At 39.9% G+C, this 15,692-nt stretch overlaps 1 protein-coding gene across 2 annotated transcripts in view; it reads right to left on the bottom strand.

Annotated features, from left to right (window-relative positions):
• Positions 1 to 537: 537 nt before the first annotated feature.
• Positions 538 to 15,692, bottom strand: part of LOC110982917 (myosin-IIIb-like) — a 30,042-nt gene continuing 14,887 nt past the window's right edge. The window contains exons 16-30 of one of the 2 annotated variants that reach the window (XM_022241703.2): positions 15,614 to 15,664; positions 15,221 to 15,340; positions 15,004 to 15,089; positions 14,786 to 14,881; positions 14,218 to 14,309; positions 13,256 to 13,420; positions 12,100 to 12,194; positions 10,720 to 10,925; positions 10,114 to 10,203; positions 9,544 to 9,661; positions 9,049 to 9,096; positions 7,996 to 8,115; positions 6,842 to 6,958; positions 4,552 to 4,747; positions 538 to 3,596 (exon numbers count right to left, since the gene is read on the bottom strand). In XM_022241703.2, coding sequence (XP_022097395.2) covers positions 4,571 to 4,747; positions 6,842 to 6,958; positions 7,996 to 8,115; positions 9,049 to 9,096; positions 9,544 to 9,661; positions 10,114 to 10,203; positions 10,720 to 10,925; positions 12,100 to 12,194; positions 13,256 to 13,420; positions 14,218 to 14,309; positions 14,786 to 14,881; positions 15,004 to 15,089; positions 15,221 to 15,340; positions 15,614 to 15,664 — 1,581 coding nt within the window. In that variant the 3' untranslated portion in view covers positions 538 to 3,596; positions 4,552 to 4,570. The remainder of the gene's footprint in view (positions 3,597 to 4,551; positions 4,748 to 6,841; positions 6,959 to 7,995; positions 8,116 to 9,048; positions 9,097 to 9,543; positions 9,662 to 10,113; positions 10,204 to 10,719; positions 10,926 to 12,099; positions 12,195 to 13,255; positions 13,421 to 14,217; positions 14,310 to 14,785; positions 14,882 to 15,003; positions 15,090 to 15,220; positions 15,341 to 15,613; positions 15,665 to 15,692) is intronic. The other variant, XM_022241704.2, reaches the window with a different exon arrangement.

Genomic DNA, 15,692 nt, shown 5'->3' with positions numbered 1-15,692 from the left:
AAATATGATTTCTACTTCAGAAAGAACAAAAATCATCTTTTTCTTGCAGATGAATCGTGGAGGTTCAATTACTGAATTGCCGTAGGGGAGCCGCGGATGCATATGGTATTCAGAGTTGAATTTTGAGAGGCGAAGGAAAGAGTCTCCTAATCGGCTTTCACAGTCTTATTTATGAACAGTATTAACCCCATTTTTGGAGAGGGTGTGCTGAAGGCCCCCGGATGGGCCCATAGTTGTACACTGTATATACAGCGTTTGTCTGTACAGCACCTGAATATGAAAAACACAGAATTTCCTTCAAGACTCCTCAAGACCAAGCATGTAGCGTTCGCACGTGCGCTTGCACGTGGTTGAAGCTGCCCGTAGGAATATATACGATCACCGTGGCCGGCCAAGGCGGTCCCACACGTGGTGGTATTGTTTTCATCTAGTCACGTGGGTGAAAAAGGTCAATAGCCGGACATGATGCTTCAAACTGGTTGTGGGCATAATCGAAGACGGGTTCGACAGCACATTGCACGAGGGAAGACACATCGATTCCCAAATACTATTCCAAATTTATTTTAAAATGCAAATATATACACATTACTTCCAACTAAAAATCTGAGAAGAGATTTTAAAAAAAAGCTTGTATATAAAAATAAGTTTGAAAGAATCACTAAAATTTTGCTATGATTATTGCAATTGAACTTACTTGCAAGCAAGCTGAAAGACTTCAACTGTATATGAACTTCAACTGTGCAGAAATCATGGGTTGAATATAATGTGAATGCAATGCAATGAATTGTCATATAAAATGCATAATTTGTGCTCTCTTGCACAGACTCAAACCTGCGTCATTCATGATTTGATTACTTGTTAAATTCAATGATAATTTGAATAAAAAATACTTATCCAATGCATAATTCTATCAAAATTACTTTCACAGTTGATCACTACACTTTTGACAAAGTAACATATCATTTAAAGACTGTACTTTCCAGTGTTATTAAGTACTTTTCCATGATAGCCAACTAAGAATGCTTCCTGCAATGAATACCAACAAGAGCAAGAGTGCAATAACGTGTTGTAACCTACGCTGGCTTTTGCAATTAGTCACAAATATGGAAAAACAAGCATTTGGCAAACAACTCCTGTCTTAAATTCTGTTTGTATTTTTTCCTAGAAACTGTGTTAGATAAATGTAAAATGTCTGGTTTCAATGACCATTATTGATAGTATGTGGCAGGATAGGTACAACTTAAGGAAATAAATGGATATTTAAGTAATGAATGAATGTCACCGCTCTAGTACCCAAACATATAAACCTGAAGGTCGATCCAAGTGCCTCTCCTAATTGGTCTTTTTTTCAACGTTTCAATGGTATCCAATAAAATACTAAAGTAAGGTTCTTTGAATATCACTATGCAAATTACATATTATGCTTAATAAATAAACAAAATGAACCATATTGCCAATTCGTCTCCATGTATTAATAGTTGAAAGCATTACAAATTTTATCATTTATTATGGCTGTGACAAGCCAAGTCACTTTTCTACTTTGTTAATGGCACACAGAATAAATCAGATTCTCTTGTTGATATATAAGATTCAAAATGGAACACGTAGATTTTACAGTAAAATTGGACCTCCCCTAAAACAATGAAGCTTCATTACCTGTACCACATGCAGCATATCTAAAAAATAATGTCTAAGAAAAAGCAACTACCAGGATGTCTCACTTGTCTCTCTTTACAAATAGACTAAAATAGGGGGCCCCTCTACGGGCTATTTTCCCACAACTTGTGTGGCACTGCATAAAAGTTCTCTATTTTTAAAAAGAAGTTTTACTTTAAGTGCTTGTCTTATGTTTAAAATGCTACTGAAAAATAAACCACGATAAGTATTCTCCTTAGGAGCTCCTTTGATGCTTGAATGACAAATGCTCAAAGACAGAACTCCTTTAAAAACGTTTCTCTGAATTTGTCTTTGTAGAAGTACAGATATGTACAATATTTATGCAAACAACATACAACAACAGTGAGCTGAACTCACTGTACCAAGTAACCCTATTCCATACCAAAATAAACATGAAATCTACAGGCAGATGAAAAACAGTTACACAGCACTGATGGTTAACATATGCACCGAAAGTTTACAAAAGATTTCAACCTGGGTAAAAGTTTCTTGTGGGTGTTCTAAGACACGCAATTGCTTTTTCCAATTCACCTGTGAGATGAACAAGCATTTAAATACTACTGTTACTATGTACTGTCTCAAGAGTTTCTCCCCCATAACAGTGAGATACGGCAATAATGCTACTGCAATCAACCTCCACAATGATTCGTATACGACACAGTGAGCCCCACTACTTGAGTGCCATTCTGACACTTCATACCCAGGAGTGTGAGTGGCCACTTAGAATTAAAGCTGAAAACAGCTTGTAACAAGTTGAAATGTAAGAAGTCCCCATACGTTTGTACACAGCAGGTGCAAAAAATAACCTGAAATTGAGGGTCAACATCTAAACAAAAAGCTGAAATCAGCTAAAAAGCTGAACTTTCACACCTCTGATACCACAGACTGTGGCTCATTAAACAAAACCCAACCAAACGTTGTAGCATGCTTTAAAGGCTGAGGCCAGAAATTTGTCCCCCATAAGCCCCAATGGAACCTTAACTGACAGGATTAGTTTAAAAGTAAAATCATTTATTTTTACCTAAAATGGTACCATAAAAGTTACACGATACATTGTTGCACAAGTCACTGACTTATGCGGTGCTTAACTTTCATGAAATGTGTCCTGAATAGTTGTGAGCCACTCATGCAATCAAATGCGGCATGAGTGAAGTTACACCACTGCCTAAAGTTGAATGAAAATTGCCTGCTGAAGTCGTAAGTTATTCAAGTGAAAGCTATAAAATGAGTTAAAAAGCACTCAGAAAATATTTTTACGCAGGATACGCTCGTCAAAAAAATAATAGACGTCCTATGACAAAATATATGAGCCATTAAAGTTTACATTTTGTGCAACATTGAAATTATAAGAGATCTTCATTTTCTGTCATTGTCACAAGATACGCTTTCATGTTGCCATTTCTAAAAACTATCTGCTTCACATTACACTCCAACATCTGACCAACCTTCACCCCAATTCAACCTCATCCATTTCAGTCAAACCTTTTAGAGTTAAGTACATCTCTAGAGTGATTGATAATGTTCTCTAAAGAATACTTCATTACCTTAAAAACATTCCAAACCTAGAGTTTACGGTGTAGTTGATCTCAAGAATGTCAATATTCTGCAAAGAATACTTCATTGCCTTAAAAGCATCCGTCAGTTTTGTTAAATGCAAAAAATAGTCAAGAAAATAGTCAAAAAAAGTCAAAAACCCAATCTTGCAGCAACAAACCAGCACTTACTGACTACTTATGACCACATGCAAGTGAATTACATCATTTAGGCATCCAAAGATCACACTGAGCCAATGTAGATACATGTAGCTTCCAGGCACGCAATACCTATTTATCTGTACTGGCACGGCGTTGGCCAGGCTTGTTTTCCCTCATCGCAGAGCGTCTGGCACTATTGCGGGACATTTTACTGATCATAGGGGCCTGCATAAGAGACACAGATACAAACAATCGTTATTATCAAGCATTTGAAAACTTGTGAAATAAAAGAGGGAAACTGGTGAATGGTGGAAACAAATCCATTGATTTTCAGCCTCTCTCTCTCTCACAAACTCTCCCAGGAATGCACAACAGTTCCATCATCTTCTGGTTGTCCTTTCACACATAATAACCCAAACCAATCTGTGATAAATGAAGTGCAATTTTTTTGGTGGTGTTAGCTGATGTTGAAGTGAGTCATTTCCTTCTCAGCAAACGGACGCAATTTCACTTGAAAATACACCAATCTTACTACACAATGCCAGTATCATTAAACACGGCACACGTTAAAACTCAGAAGGGACGGCATGCAATCTCCGCAACCTGAGAGGAACACACTGGCACAGTTTATCAAATGAATTCGAACTGATAATCATTAGGGCTGTCAATGTGATTGAACAGTAACCACTTGTTTCTCCTGAGACTAAGGCTGCGCCCGAATCTCTTGTCTAGAGCTAGGTCTAGGTCTTCGCTCCATTGGAAATGCGTGGGGACGCGTAGACGATAGACCTAGCCGTAGCTCTGGAATGCATTAAATTAAATGCATAAAATTGGCAATCAGAATTGGAAGCTGATCCTGCCACAGCACAAAATTCACGGACAGGTGGTATGCCAGCATTACATGTCACCTTGACCAACAGAGTGTCGTGATTTGCCAAACGCGCGTGGGTCAAGTCCAAAAATGCCCGTGTTCGTGCAGTGCCACCGCAGTTATGGCATCTCCTTGGATAAGCCCACAGCATAAACTTTGTAACTATTGATAACTAGTGTAATTAGTGTAATGATCAGCTCTGATGCCAACATCGCCACTGGAGCACCAAAGCAATTTCTTTGTTTGCATCAAATATGTTTGATGTTAGAGTCCAACATAACAGATAAAGGAAGGTTAGATCCTGCATACCTTATATGCCAGAGGCTCCTTAGCGATTCTTTGGCGTATAGGGTTTGGCAGGCGGAGCGCGGACAGCAGGGAAAGAATCGCTTGTGTCCTCTTCAGGTGGGGCAGGGGGCGGTGGGCGTGATAAGCGATAAGCTCCAGAATATAGGCGCTCGGGCAGAGGTGGGGGCACTTCGTCAAGGCTGTTAGTGCGACTAAGCTGTAGACAACAGGCAGACAGACAGACAGACAGGGGAGCACAGACAAATCAGGGGGTGGGCAACGGGGGTGACAGACACAGTGAGATAATAAGGGAAAATAGTAAAACACAAGTTAGAATGGGAATTCCGCAAATTGAGCCAAAAATTTCAAATGTAAAGCCCACAAATTACATACTTGTGCCTCATATTCAGCATATTTCAATTTTTTTTCCCAGATTTTTCAGGAACATAGTTTCTTTGCAACTAATGCACTGAGTACATAAAATCTCCTTATGAATTTAACTGTGGACAACCTCAAAAACTGGGGGGGGGGTTGACCATTTAATCTGTTTTGCAAATTTCTGCAACTGCTCAGACACTACGGCAGAGGCAAAAGTGCCCTCTGTCCCTGCTGTTGATTCCTGTTATCATGCAGAAAAAGGAATGTTAGTGTGAAACAAACGTGAGTCAAAGCCAACCAAGAAAGTGCGATGCGAAGAGAAATATTTATAGCGTTCACAGGCAGGAATAAGACAGCTGGCATATCCATTTTGAAGAGATGATCAAAATGTTAGAAAACAGAAAAATTAAGACAATCTACTAGGTGATTCATGCACCTTTGATTTAGAAATTTACAATCCCACAAAAAAACAGCACAATGTTAATATACACATGCTAGTAAATTAGTCACTTGAATTTACTTTGTTAGTGCATTCAGGCTACAGAAGTAAAGCAATGTTAAGCCGAGTCCATGTCAAATAACCCAAATTAACGTGTTATCATGCTTCAACCAAAGTTGCTGTTAGGACAAAAATATTTCCAAAATGTTGGGTTTGGTCGCATAATGCCTGAGTACTGTTGTTCTGGACGCTGAAGTTATTGCATAACTGTGAGAGTACAATTTGTTGTATTTAGTTCAAAATCCAACATTAAAACAGTTACTAATAGTCAAACGTCAGAACATTTTCCAAACAAAGCTCAATGATTGGCAGTAAAATTTCATGACTCAAGCAGTACTCAACCAACACATGGTCAAAAGGTTCACAAATTAGAAATGTCTTGTGATTCACGGACAAACTTAGAAGTAGTTCACCAATGCAAACTTTTCTGATATCCTTAACTTCTCTCTTCAACAACTTCCCACCAAACTTGCTCACAGAATCTTAGAACGTTTGTACATCATCAGCCACTCCACACTTCAAACTCCATACTTTGAAAACTGAACTAATAGGTTTTGTGAATGAAAGGCTTTTCTTCCTTGGGGTTTTCGTCATCATATTTCATAACAGGACATTCCTTCGTTAAAAATCCAATCTGAAGAATCATAAAATGTTATACAAGAAGAAAAACACAGAGGGGTAAAAGTAAGGAAGCATTGTGTAGTTCTTACGCAGAAATGGTAAGTATAGATGCACTTGTGCGAGAATTTCACACTAATACAAAGTGTGAGTATGGTTTGGCTGCCATCTGAACGTTAACAGAGATGAACGATTTTCGAAATCATAACACTGTATTACTAAGGATCGGGTTGTAAAACTTTGAAAGGTATCATTGAGCCTTAGGAAAAGATATGAAGTAAAAGTCTCATGGAGGGTTAGAAATCAGGAATGTGTTTCTTGTAGTTCTTTGCCTTTGTGGCAATAATATAAATAAAATGAAATGTTTACTTGTAGTTCAATTGCCTTAAAATGGAAAATAGAATGCAGCATCACTACAGCCGAATACTATGCCGATACACGATGCAATATAGCATCACAGTTTGCAGAAAGATATACATGTAAGCTTTGCATTCTTCACACTTGATCTGTCAATCTGTGCCAGCAGTAATCATGTATGTGGATGCTGCTTCAAGAAAGGACAGTGGCTGGCTTGTAACAATTTCTATACTGGCTACTGCTCTCTTTTAATATGGGAACACTCCCGTTTTCTCAGCACAAAAAATGTGATTCCAGTCCCACCAATGAGACAAATGGTCCCTTTCAGCGGCAGTTCCAATGGCTAGATAGGGCGGAATGGCAAAGTTGACCTGCCGTTCTGTTTTAATGGTAATATGTGGGCAAAGTCTTAGTCCTGAGGTCTTCCCGCTTCTGTGTTTTCAGACTCTCCTTGCATACCTCCTTTCCGTTGGTAGCATCGACGTAGAGATAAGACGCCTCACTGACTGGACGCTCTAGCCTTCTGGAGGAACCTGTAGAGGGCGCTAAGCTGTATCCATCAGGGGAATACACGGCCTGAAGGGGGAAAAATAATCAAAGAAGAGTGCAAATGACTTCATCAATTCAGCCTGATAATACATAATGTTAATGGCAAAATACAAGAATGATTGCCACCATGCCAGCATCCAAATCAGGCTCATTTTAGACTTTATCTCAGAGGTCTGATCTGAAGAGAATCAGACTGATTCATAATCAAGAAAACAGGAGGGAAATGAGAAATTCAGACGGACCTATTATGACAATGTTCCAAAATGCAATCCAACTGCGCAGCCACCTTAAACTAGAGAGATTCAAGGTGTACAGCGCATTCAATCATCACCAATCTCCTCAAAGCTCATGAATGACTCTTAGTAAATAGCTGTTTGTGGTAATATGATACTGCTTAAAATGTGGGGCCTTTTAATTTTGGAGGAAGATTATTCAAAAGCCAACCAATACTTATGAACTTTAGATGCCAATAACAACAACAAGGTGTTATCACTAAGCTCAAAAGAATGACTTCCAGAGGTGGTAACAAGTCAATTTTTGCAAGTCCAAGTCAAGTCACAAGTCATTTGATCACAGGTCAAGTCACAAGTCAAGTCACAAGTCATTTGATCACAGGTCAAGTCACAAGTCAAGTCACAAGTCATTTGATCACAGGTCAAGTCACAAGTCAAGTCACAAGTCATTTGATCACAGGTCAAGTCACAAGTCAAGTCACAAGTCATTTGATCACAGGTCAAGTCACAAGTCAAGTCACAAGTCATTTGATCACAGGTCAAGTCACAAGTCAAGTCACAAGTCATTTGATCACAGGTCAAGTCACAAGTCAAGTCACAAGTCATTTGATCACAGGTCAAGTCACAAGTCAAGTCACAAGTCATTTGATCACAGGTCAAGTCACAAGTCAAGTCACAAGTCATTTGATCACAGGTCAAGTCACAAGTCAAGTCATAAGTCATTTGATCACAGGTCAAGTCAAGTCACAAATCAATTTGGTTCTCTACATTCAAAGCTGACAGTTCTCCTCAACACAATCACAGGTGATTAGACGGAATGTCTTGCATTACCTCTTCTTCCTGGTCCATCCCCTTCTCTTTCATTTTCCTGACGAGTGATGAGGGGACGCCGGATGCACGCTTGTTTTTCTTGTCAGCCAGGAGTTCGGAGTAATCAAGCTCATTCTCTGCCTACAAACAGCAATCAAAGTGTAAAGCAAAAACACTAAGCAGATTTTAGGACTGAGGTTGCCTTCAAAATTCAAGGAACAGCATTGAAACTCTGTGCTTTCGCTCAGCTTGTGGAAACAAAAATTTCACAAGCCTTTGTGAGTGAAGCGTCAACCTGCCCCTCTCTGATTCAACAGAGACTGCACAAGCAAGCTTATAAATGGTTACTAAGGTAACAAACGAGGCATGTGATGGAGCAAGACGTCGTGGTTAGTAATTTTAGAGTATCCATTTTTTCATGTTTTAGTCCTGTAATGTTTCACACAGCAAAAGCAATGATGTTAAATGAACACTGGGACGGTTGTGAGTGAACACTGTGAGGTGTCGGATGAACACTGGGTGGTGCTGAATAAACCCTGTGCGGTGTTGAATTAACACCATGCAGTGTTGAATTGATAACGTATGGTGTTGAATTAATAGCACATACTTTCTATATAGTACTACCGGTAATGGTCCTGCACAGTTGCTATGCAATATGCAACAGCACAATTTGGGGATACATTTCTGTTCTCTTCCATGTACTTCTCCGGCTCTTTTCAAAGTGGGGACTATTGTGAAGCTGGTGATTATGATGCTAATTCGGTCTTTTCATTTCTGGGCAACACAAAAAGACCAATTACCATATATACAAGAGCCAGGGTATGCCTCCTTTCACCGTGTTTGCGGGAGCGTGGGCCGAGAATAATAGCTGAAAAGCGGGCTGAGGATGTCAATTTTTATGGTGTGTCTAGCCGCCTCCCGGCGCGAAGGGGTTAAGGGAAGTCTATGATATATCTTTGTAGATTCACAGGCATGTGCTTTACAAAATGGATTTTCACTGATAAGAAAGCAGAGAACTATTGTGATGATAAAGAATAATTTTGATAATGACTGCAATGCATTCATGGTTCTTACTTGGCCGCATGCTTGTTTCAGAACATCTCCAAATGGTGAAATCGGTTTCTGTGGAAAAAGAAAAAATACCATAAAAAGAATTCAGAAGAATAAGCCAAGAAGTGAAATGAACTTTTTGACAAATTACACACTTCCTCAAAGAAAAATCGTTACATTTACATTCAGGAAATCTCTGAAGAATTTATTTGTTACTTCATATATAAAACAGACAAAAACTGCACTCATCCAAAATATGGGAAATCATATCAATTTCCCTTCAAAAATCATACCGGTAACTATTTTAGCAATGCTTCATTGAAAGCTATTGACTTATTGTAAAAACTTGTCTTCAGTATGATACCTGGGTAACAGGGTAACTGTTTGCACTATGAATTGGCACTTTCATATAGAATGCAGAACTTAAACCAATAAGGATCTCTAGGACTAGTGTCGGGATGGAGAACTTTCTTCAGTTGATTGAGCAACAAAAAACCTCCAGACCAATCTACTTCGTACCACTTTGTAAAATTTCACCAGCTCCTGGAGGTTCTTGAAGACTGGCATCTCACCGACGACGAGGTATTTACCGGTGGGAGTGAGGTCAATCATGAAATGCTTGCACCGAGATTCCGCCCTACAAAAGATGTGACAATAAAAAAACTCCATCCTTTCCATCTGGAAAACGAACATTTCTCATGCAACAATCACGGGGAAATATATTGGTACAAATTTCAAATGAACGTGACTTGACGTCACTTGTCAACTTTTGCTACGGCTCTGTTCATTATATTTTTTATTATTTAGCACTTTTGGGGGGGACAGACAAAAGTTTTGTGGGGCTGGAGCCACCTAGCCCAACCCCCCCAGCCCCCCATAAAAGTGCGGCATCTAAATTCTCAGTTTTTATGTACTTGTATCACCCATTTCTGCATCCTCGTGAAAATGAACAATATATCGTATATAATATATATATTCAAAGGCCTTTCACTCAACAATTGCTCTGACAACGTATGACTCATTTTGTTAGATTGGGTCACATATAAAAGTACTCATAAACTCATGACGGATGGGTCATGACGGACTCACTTGAGAGACAGGGAGTAACCAAACCGACTCTCACTGACACGAATCAGAAAAGCACCGACTGGCTGGTGTTCCAGTAACTCTTCAGCTCGCCTGCAGAGAGAAATAGATCATTCAAAGGAGGCAATAAACACTTAGGTAACAAAGGTACATCTGAACTTGTAACATAAATCACAATACGGGCGTTTCACAATAAAGTGCCTCCAAGCGTTTGCAACGTGTTGCCCAATCACAATGCACATAATTTGTCAACCTAATGCACGTGTTTGGAAGGGGTCGACAGATTTTGCGCACTGTGATTGGCCAACACGTTGCATACTCTTGGAGGCACACTATTGTGAATCCCTCGCATTACAGAATTGGCAATTGCTTGGACTCTTTTAAACACACCCCCAATAAAGCAGTGGAATCAACCTCGTCAAACTCCCCTCCAGCTGATGGAAGAATGGTGATCGCTCCTTCTCTGATTTTGTTTCCAATTTTAAACTCTGTATGCCTGCATCTAAAGTATTGTCACAAAGTGGAGCTAAAAATTGCAGTAAAAGTCATGGAGCATTTTGTAACCCAAACTGAAGTTGTGAATATTTCAAGACGGAGAGAATGGATCACCTTCTTGTGATGATGCCGTGGAACCACTTGGCAAAGGTCCCCGTCTGATCCCGCACTGCCATGGACTGCGTGGCCTTGAACCAGTGAATGGATGCCTGTCTGGTGCCTTCTTTGCCAAAGAGGTTATTCCTGATGCGGACGAACTCATCTTCAATGATCTCTTCATCCTCGTCATCATCACCATCTTCTTCCTCCTCGGAGGACACCTGTTACCAACAAGGAATGGAAACTGACATTGTTCATGGGTCGGCCATATTGAATAGAAAGTGAGGTTAACTTGTTTTGTTTTGGCAAACTAAGAACAAAAATGAAAGCAATGAATTAAAGGTTCCTTGAAATTACCTTGGTATACAATGATGAATAATTTAAAACTTGTGACTTATATCTAAAGGTTTTAAGCTAGATTATAAAACAGATGAAAGCGAAGCATGGAACCCCAAATAGTCTGGCACCACCCCATTTACATGAATACCAGATTACACTGAATAAGATGGGAATGCAATCAAAATGGCTTCAACGTGAATAACGTCTAGCAGAAACTATTCCAGACTTCCATAATATCTGACAGCCAGTGAAATTCCTTTAACCCTAACCCCCTAGGGGTAGGATTTGGGACAGTTAGGGTTAACCCTAACAGTCCCAAATCCTACAATTTCAATGCAATTTTTTAATAGAGAAACAAAGACCCAAGGTTACATTTTTATTACCCTGCGAATAACAGTTAACCTTGTAATAAGAAATTCTCTCCACACCTTTTCCCTTCCCGGGGAATTCATTTTCATTTCAAAAATCGTGACAAATTTTTCAACAGTTTTCAAACAACTGGGTACAGATTCTCATGCCTTTCCACACAAGTGAAAAAAATATTTTCACACCTTTCCACACACGGGGAAACATTTCTGCATTTTTTAAACACAAATGGGAAAACATTTCCACATTTTTCACACAAGTGGGAACACATTTTTACACCATGTGAAATGTAAATGACAGCGGGAATTCTTTTCCCAAATCATCCCATTCCCATTCAAAGTGTTAACTTTTAATCACAATGTACTTTAGTTATTGAACAACAAATGAATCATTCACGTTGGATGGTAAACAGAAAAGCGGCTATTTCAGGCTGAAAATCTTGTTCTGCTTTCCCGCACCTCAAGGGGCACAGATGACCTCGATGAGTAGATGATGCACTTCTTGCGCCTTGGACAATTTGAGGTTTTTTCAGGCCAATCATGCAAAGATGAGACTTTATTTTGACACAATCTGTAACAAGTTAACTGTGCTACTGAAATGTGGTCTCTCCAATGTAAATACTTTGGTTGCACACTACAAACGCGAGTTCCACAAATTTCTCCTATGTGATGACCTGTTCTCAATTCCTACCTTTTCCTCTTTTTTGTTGGTGCCTTGCTGAACCTGAATGGAGGGAGCCTCAATCTTAATCACCTTGTCTCCTTTGCGAATGGATTCAAAGAAGGCTGCCAAGAACCAATACATGTGACAATGATTCTGGAAGTTAGATCCAATTCTGAATTCAACAAGATTCTGCATAATTTTACTGGGTCCGTAATAAGGCTGAATAATTAAATACTTGAATAATGTAAATTCCAATCCATCAAATACTTGAATGTTCAGTAGCACCAAATTCCCACAAAAGCAACCCCCCCCCAAAAAAAACCCCAGCATGATTGTGTAATGGTCTATCTTGCAGAGTAAAAAGTTAAAGTACTGAAATATTAGTCCAATCAATCAATGTTCAGTCCTAACCGGTTATTTATTCCTTTAGTCCAAGCCAGATCACGTCACAAAAGTAAAGAAGAAAAACTGTACGGCAAAGTTAATTTTCAGGTGTATAACTGTTCTGTGCTCCAGCTACCTTTGATAAGTTTACTCCTAACATCTTGAAATATGCTTTTACAATGCAATCTTGAAACCAAATAATTGAATTTTCTGTTTTTGAGGTCATGAGAACAGAAGTAGAAAAAATCTCCTATACAGGGTTCATGATCTGCACTCTCTCTTATAACTTTGGCAGCGATGAGAGGATTGTCACAGCCGAGTCTTAAGGTGGTTAGTGTCAATGGTCATGTGAACAGAGGTAGAAAAAATCTCCTATACAGGGTTTATGATCTGCACTCTCTCTTATAACTTTGGCAGCGATGAGAGGATTGTCACAGCCGAGTCTTAAGGTGGTTAGTGTCAATGGTCATGAGAACAGAAGTAGAAAAACTCTCCTATACAGGGTTCATGATCTGCACTCTCTCTTATAACTTTGGCAGTGATGAGAGGATTGTCCCAGCCGAGTCTTAAGGTGGTTAGTGTCAATGGTCATGTGAACAGAGGTAGAAAAAATCTCCTATACAGGGTTTATGATCTGCAATATAACTTTGGCAGCGATGAGAGGATTGTCACAGCCGAGTCTTAAGGTGGTTAGTGTCAATGGTCATGTGAACAGAGGTAGAAAAAATCTCCTATACAGGGTTTATGATCTGCAATATAACTTTGGCAGCGATGAGAGGATTGTCAATGATGGCCTTACACTTGGGAATCTTCTTGTCACCCTGGAGGACCTTAGAGAGTTTGTGCTGCTGATCCAGGCTTAGTTTGGCCAATTGGAGGAGGAAGGAGTTCATCTCTTCTTTCTGCTGCTGGGCCTTCTTCACTCTTGACTTGTAGCGGCAGCGGGCCAGAAAGCCACGCGCAACTGAGCAAGATAAACGATCATTGTTGGCTCATCATTCATAACCACTTCAGACCGTTTAACCGTTCCTATTGGTTGAGAGCCAGTTATGTGGTAGGACTGATAAAGCATTGGCTGGCTGTATGCCAACTCAAGCAGTCCACACAACGCCTGTGCCAATTTCCATATAAAGATTTTTAATGACCTCTTGTGAGAGGAACATACCAAAACATGGCTGGAGGGGTGATTGAAAACGGTGATATAAAATTTGAAAAATTATGCGAAATTTATTTCTAAAAATTTTAGACTTTGTGACTCGAAAGGTATTTATGAAAGGAAATAAATATGTACTAGCCCAACTGACTCAAGGGGAATGGATGCTGATTATGTCCTGGCCTTGAATTTAGCATCCATTCTCCTGACCTGTTTTTTTAGACCCGCCAACACATCTTCAGTCCCTTGAGTAAATCCCTTCTTCCCAATGACAGCCTGCCAGACAGAATATTGTTACCATGGGATTGCTTCTTAAAATTCTCGAGTCAGTGAGTCTCCAACTTTCCAACTGTCAAAGTGAAAATCCAACAAGATCCAACAAGCTGGAATGAAATGTTACATTCAGCGCTCAACGAAATTCAATGATCTCAGATAAATAAAACTAGTGAACAAATCAAACAGTCATCCACGGCTACAGCATCAATTTCTCAAACATGAAATGGTTCACCGTGGTTCAAGTCTGAAACAAAGCTGGGTAAATGATTCCCCAAGAGCATCTTTTCAAAAATTACACAAATTCCAATTTGTGACTGACTGGGTGACTTTACCTTTTTGGATGTGTACGGCTGACTTGCCCAGTTTCTGCATGTGTTCTTCCAGCTGGTCTTGGTGATAGTACTTCAGGAACAACTTGGTTTTGCTGTTGATAAACCAAACATGTGATCCACCACGATACCGGTATCCGACATAGCACCAAAAACCAGAGTTACACATGTAGGCTAATAGATGTTATCTACACCAAGTTGCCCGTGCTTTGCTTTAGGATCACTGCTACAGCAGCACAATCCAAGGAATACCAGACTGATATGCAAATGGTGCCCTCTGATTCTACACAGGTACTCTGTTGAAATGCAATATTGTTCAGCAAAATTAAGTGGGACCCATATGCCGGTGGCAACAAGTACAGAGCCTCTGTGTGCCATGCAATGCCTATCAAGTCAACACGGCATCAAGCTCTCAAGATCAATTTCTAACGGTGGCAAAAGCAAAGCAGTGTCATCTGCCATATATAGTGTCAACGTTGGGAGTTCTGGCATATTACATAGACCTGCAAGAGGCCCGTCACAAACAGAAACCTATTAAGTGTGTGTGGTGGTATTTGTGAGGTGAGCTTACCCAACGTGCCAATCCGTCAGGCCGACGGTCTTCAGGATCTTGACGCAGCCGTGCTTGTCCTCAGACAATCGAGGGCTGCGAGCTAACACTTTGTACCTGCAAAAGCATCCCAATATAGAACATCCGTTATAAATACAAATTATGCTGGACAAAATCTAGACCTGATAAATTCTTGGGAAAGCACAGGCACTGGAAATCTTCAAAATGACTGAGCTCACCTCTTGACGAAGTCGGCAAAGTGTGGCCTCAGTGCGTAACCCAGACGCCTGATTCTGGTTGTCTCCAGCATACCAGTATAGCGCAACTGAAAATCAAACAACCCAAAGTACATGTACATGTATCACTGTAACCTTGGGTACCAGTTTCACCTCACTGAAGTTCTGCATTCCAGCTTCTACAAAGGATCAAGCGTTTGCTCTCCAACATTTCTCTCACCTGAGCCGTGACAAACTTGTCCTCAAACAGCTTGGCTGACTTGCTGGTGTTTGGCTTGATGCAGCGCACAAAGTGAGGGTTGGACAGGTTCAGAAGCTCCAACAAAACAGACAGTGAATTCTGAATGTGGAAAAATTGAAGGAAACAAGCATAGTGTCCAGGTAAAATAAATGTCAATCAAGTGACCTTTCACTTCAACGAGACGTAAAAATCGTTTCAAAATAACATTTCTTTCCAACTGCTGTGAGTTACCACAACCTTGGTGGTTGCAAGTCCACGCTTTAGACTAAAGAGATCAATGCTCCCAGACCAGCATTAATGTCTGATCTCTTTGTGAACATTTGGGTAGAAACCATCAAAGTTGGTTTTTATTTCAGATTAACATTAACTAACCTTGAACTGTGCACCAACAGTCATCTTCTTGACAGTTTCCCTAGTCCCTAGCTGAGAAATGGGAATAAGGAAAAATTTG

Source organism: Acanthaster planci, linkage group LG05 (assembly GCF_054643075.1).
Source record: "Acanthaster planci isolate LZ-2023a linkage group LG05, COTS_SCS, whole genome shotgun sequence".
In the NCBI taxonomy this organism is placed as follows: domain Eukaryota; kingdom Metazoa; phylum Echinodermata; class Asteroidea; order Valvatida; family Acanthasteridae; genus Acanthaster; species Acanthaster planci.
This window is presented reverse-complemented; position numbering and strand designations above follow the sequence as displayed.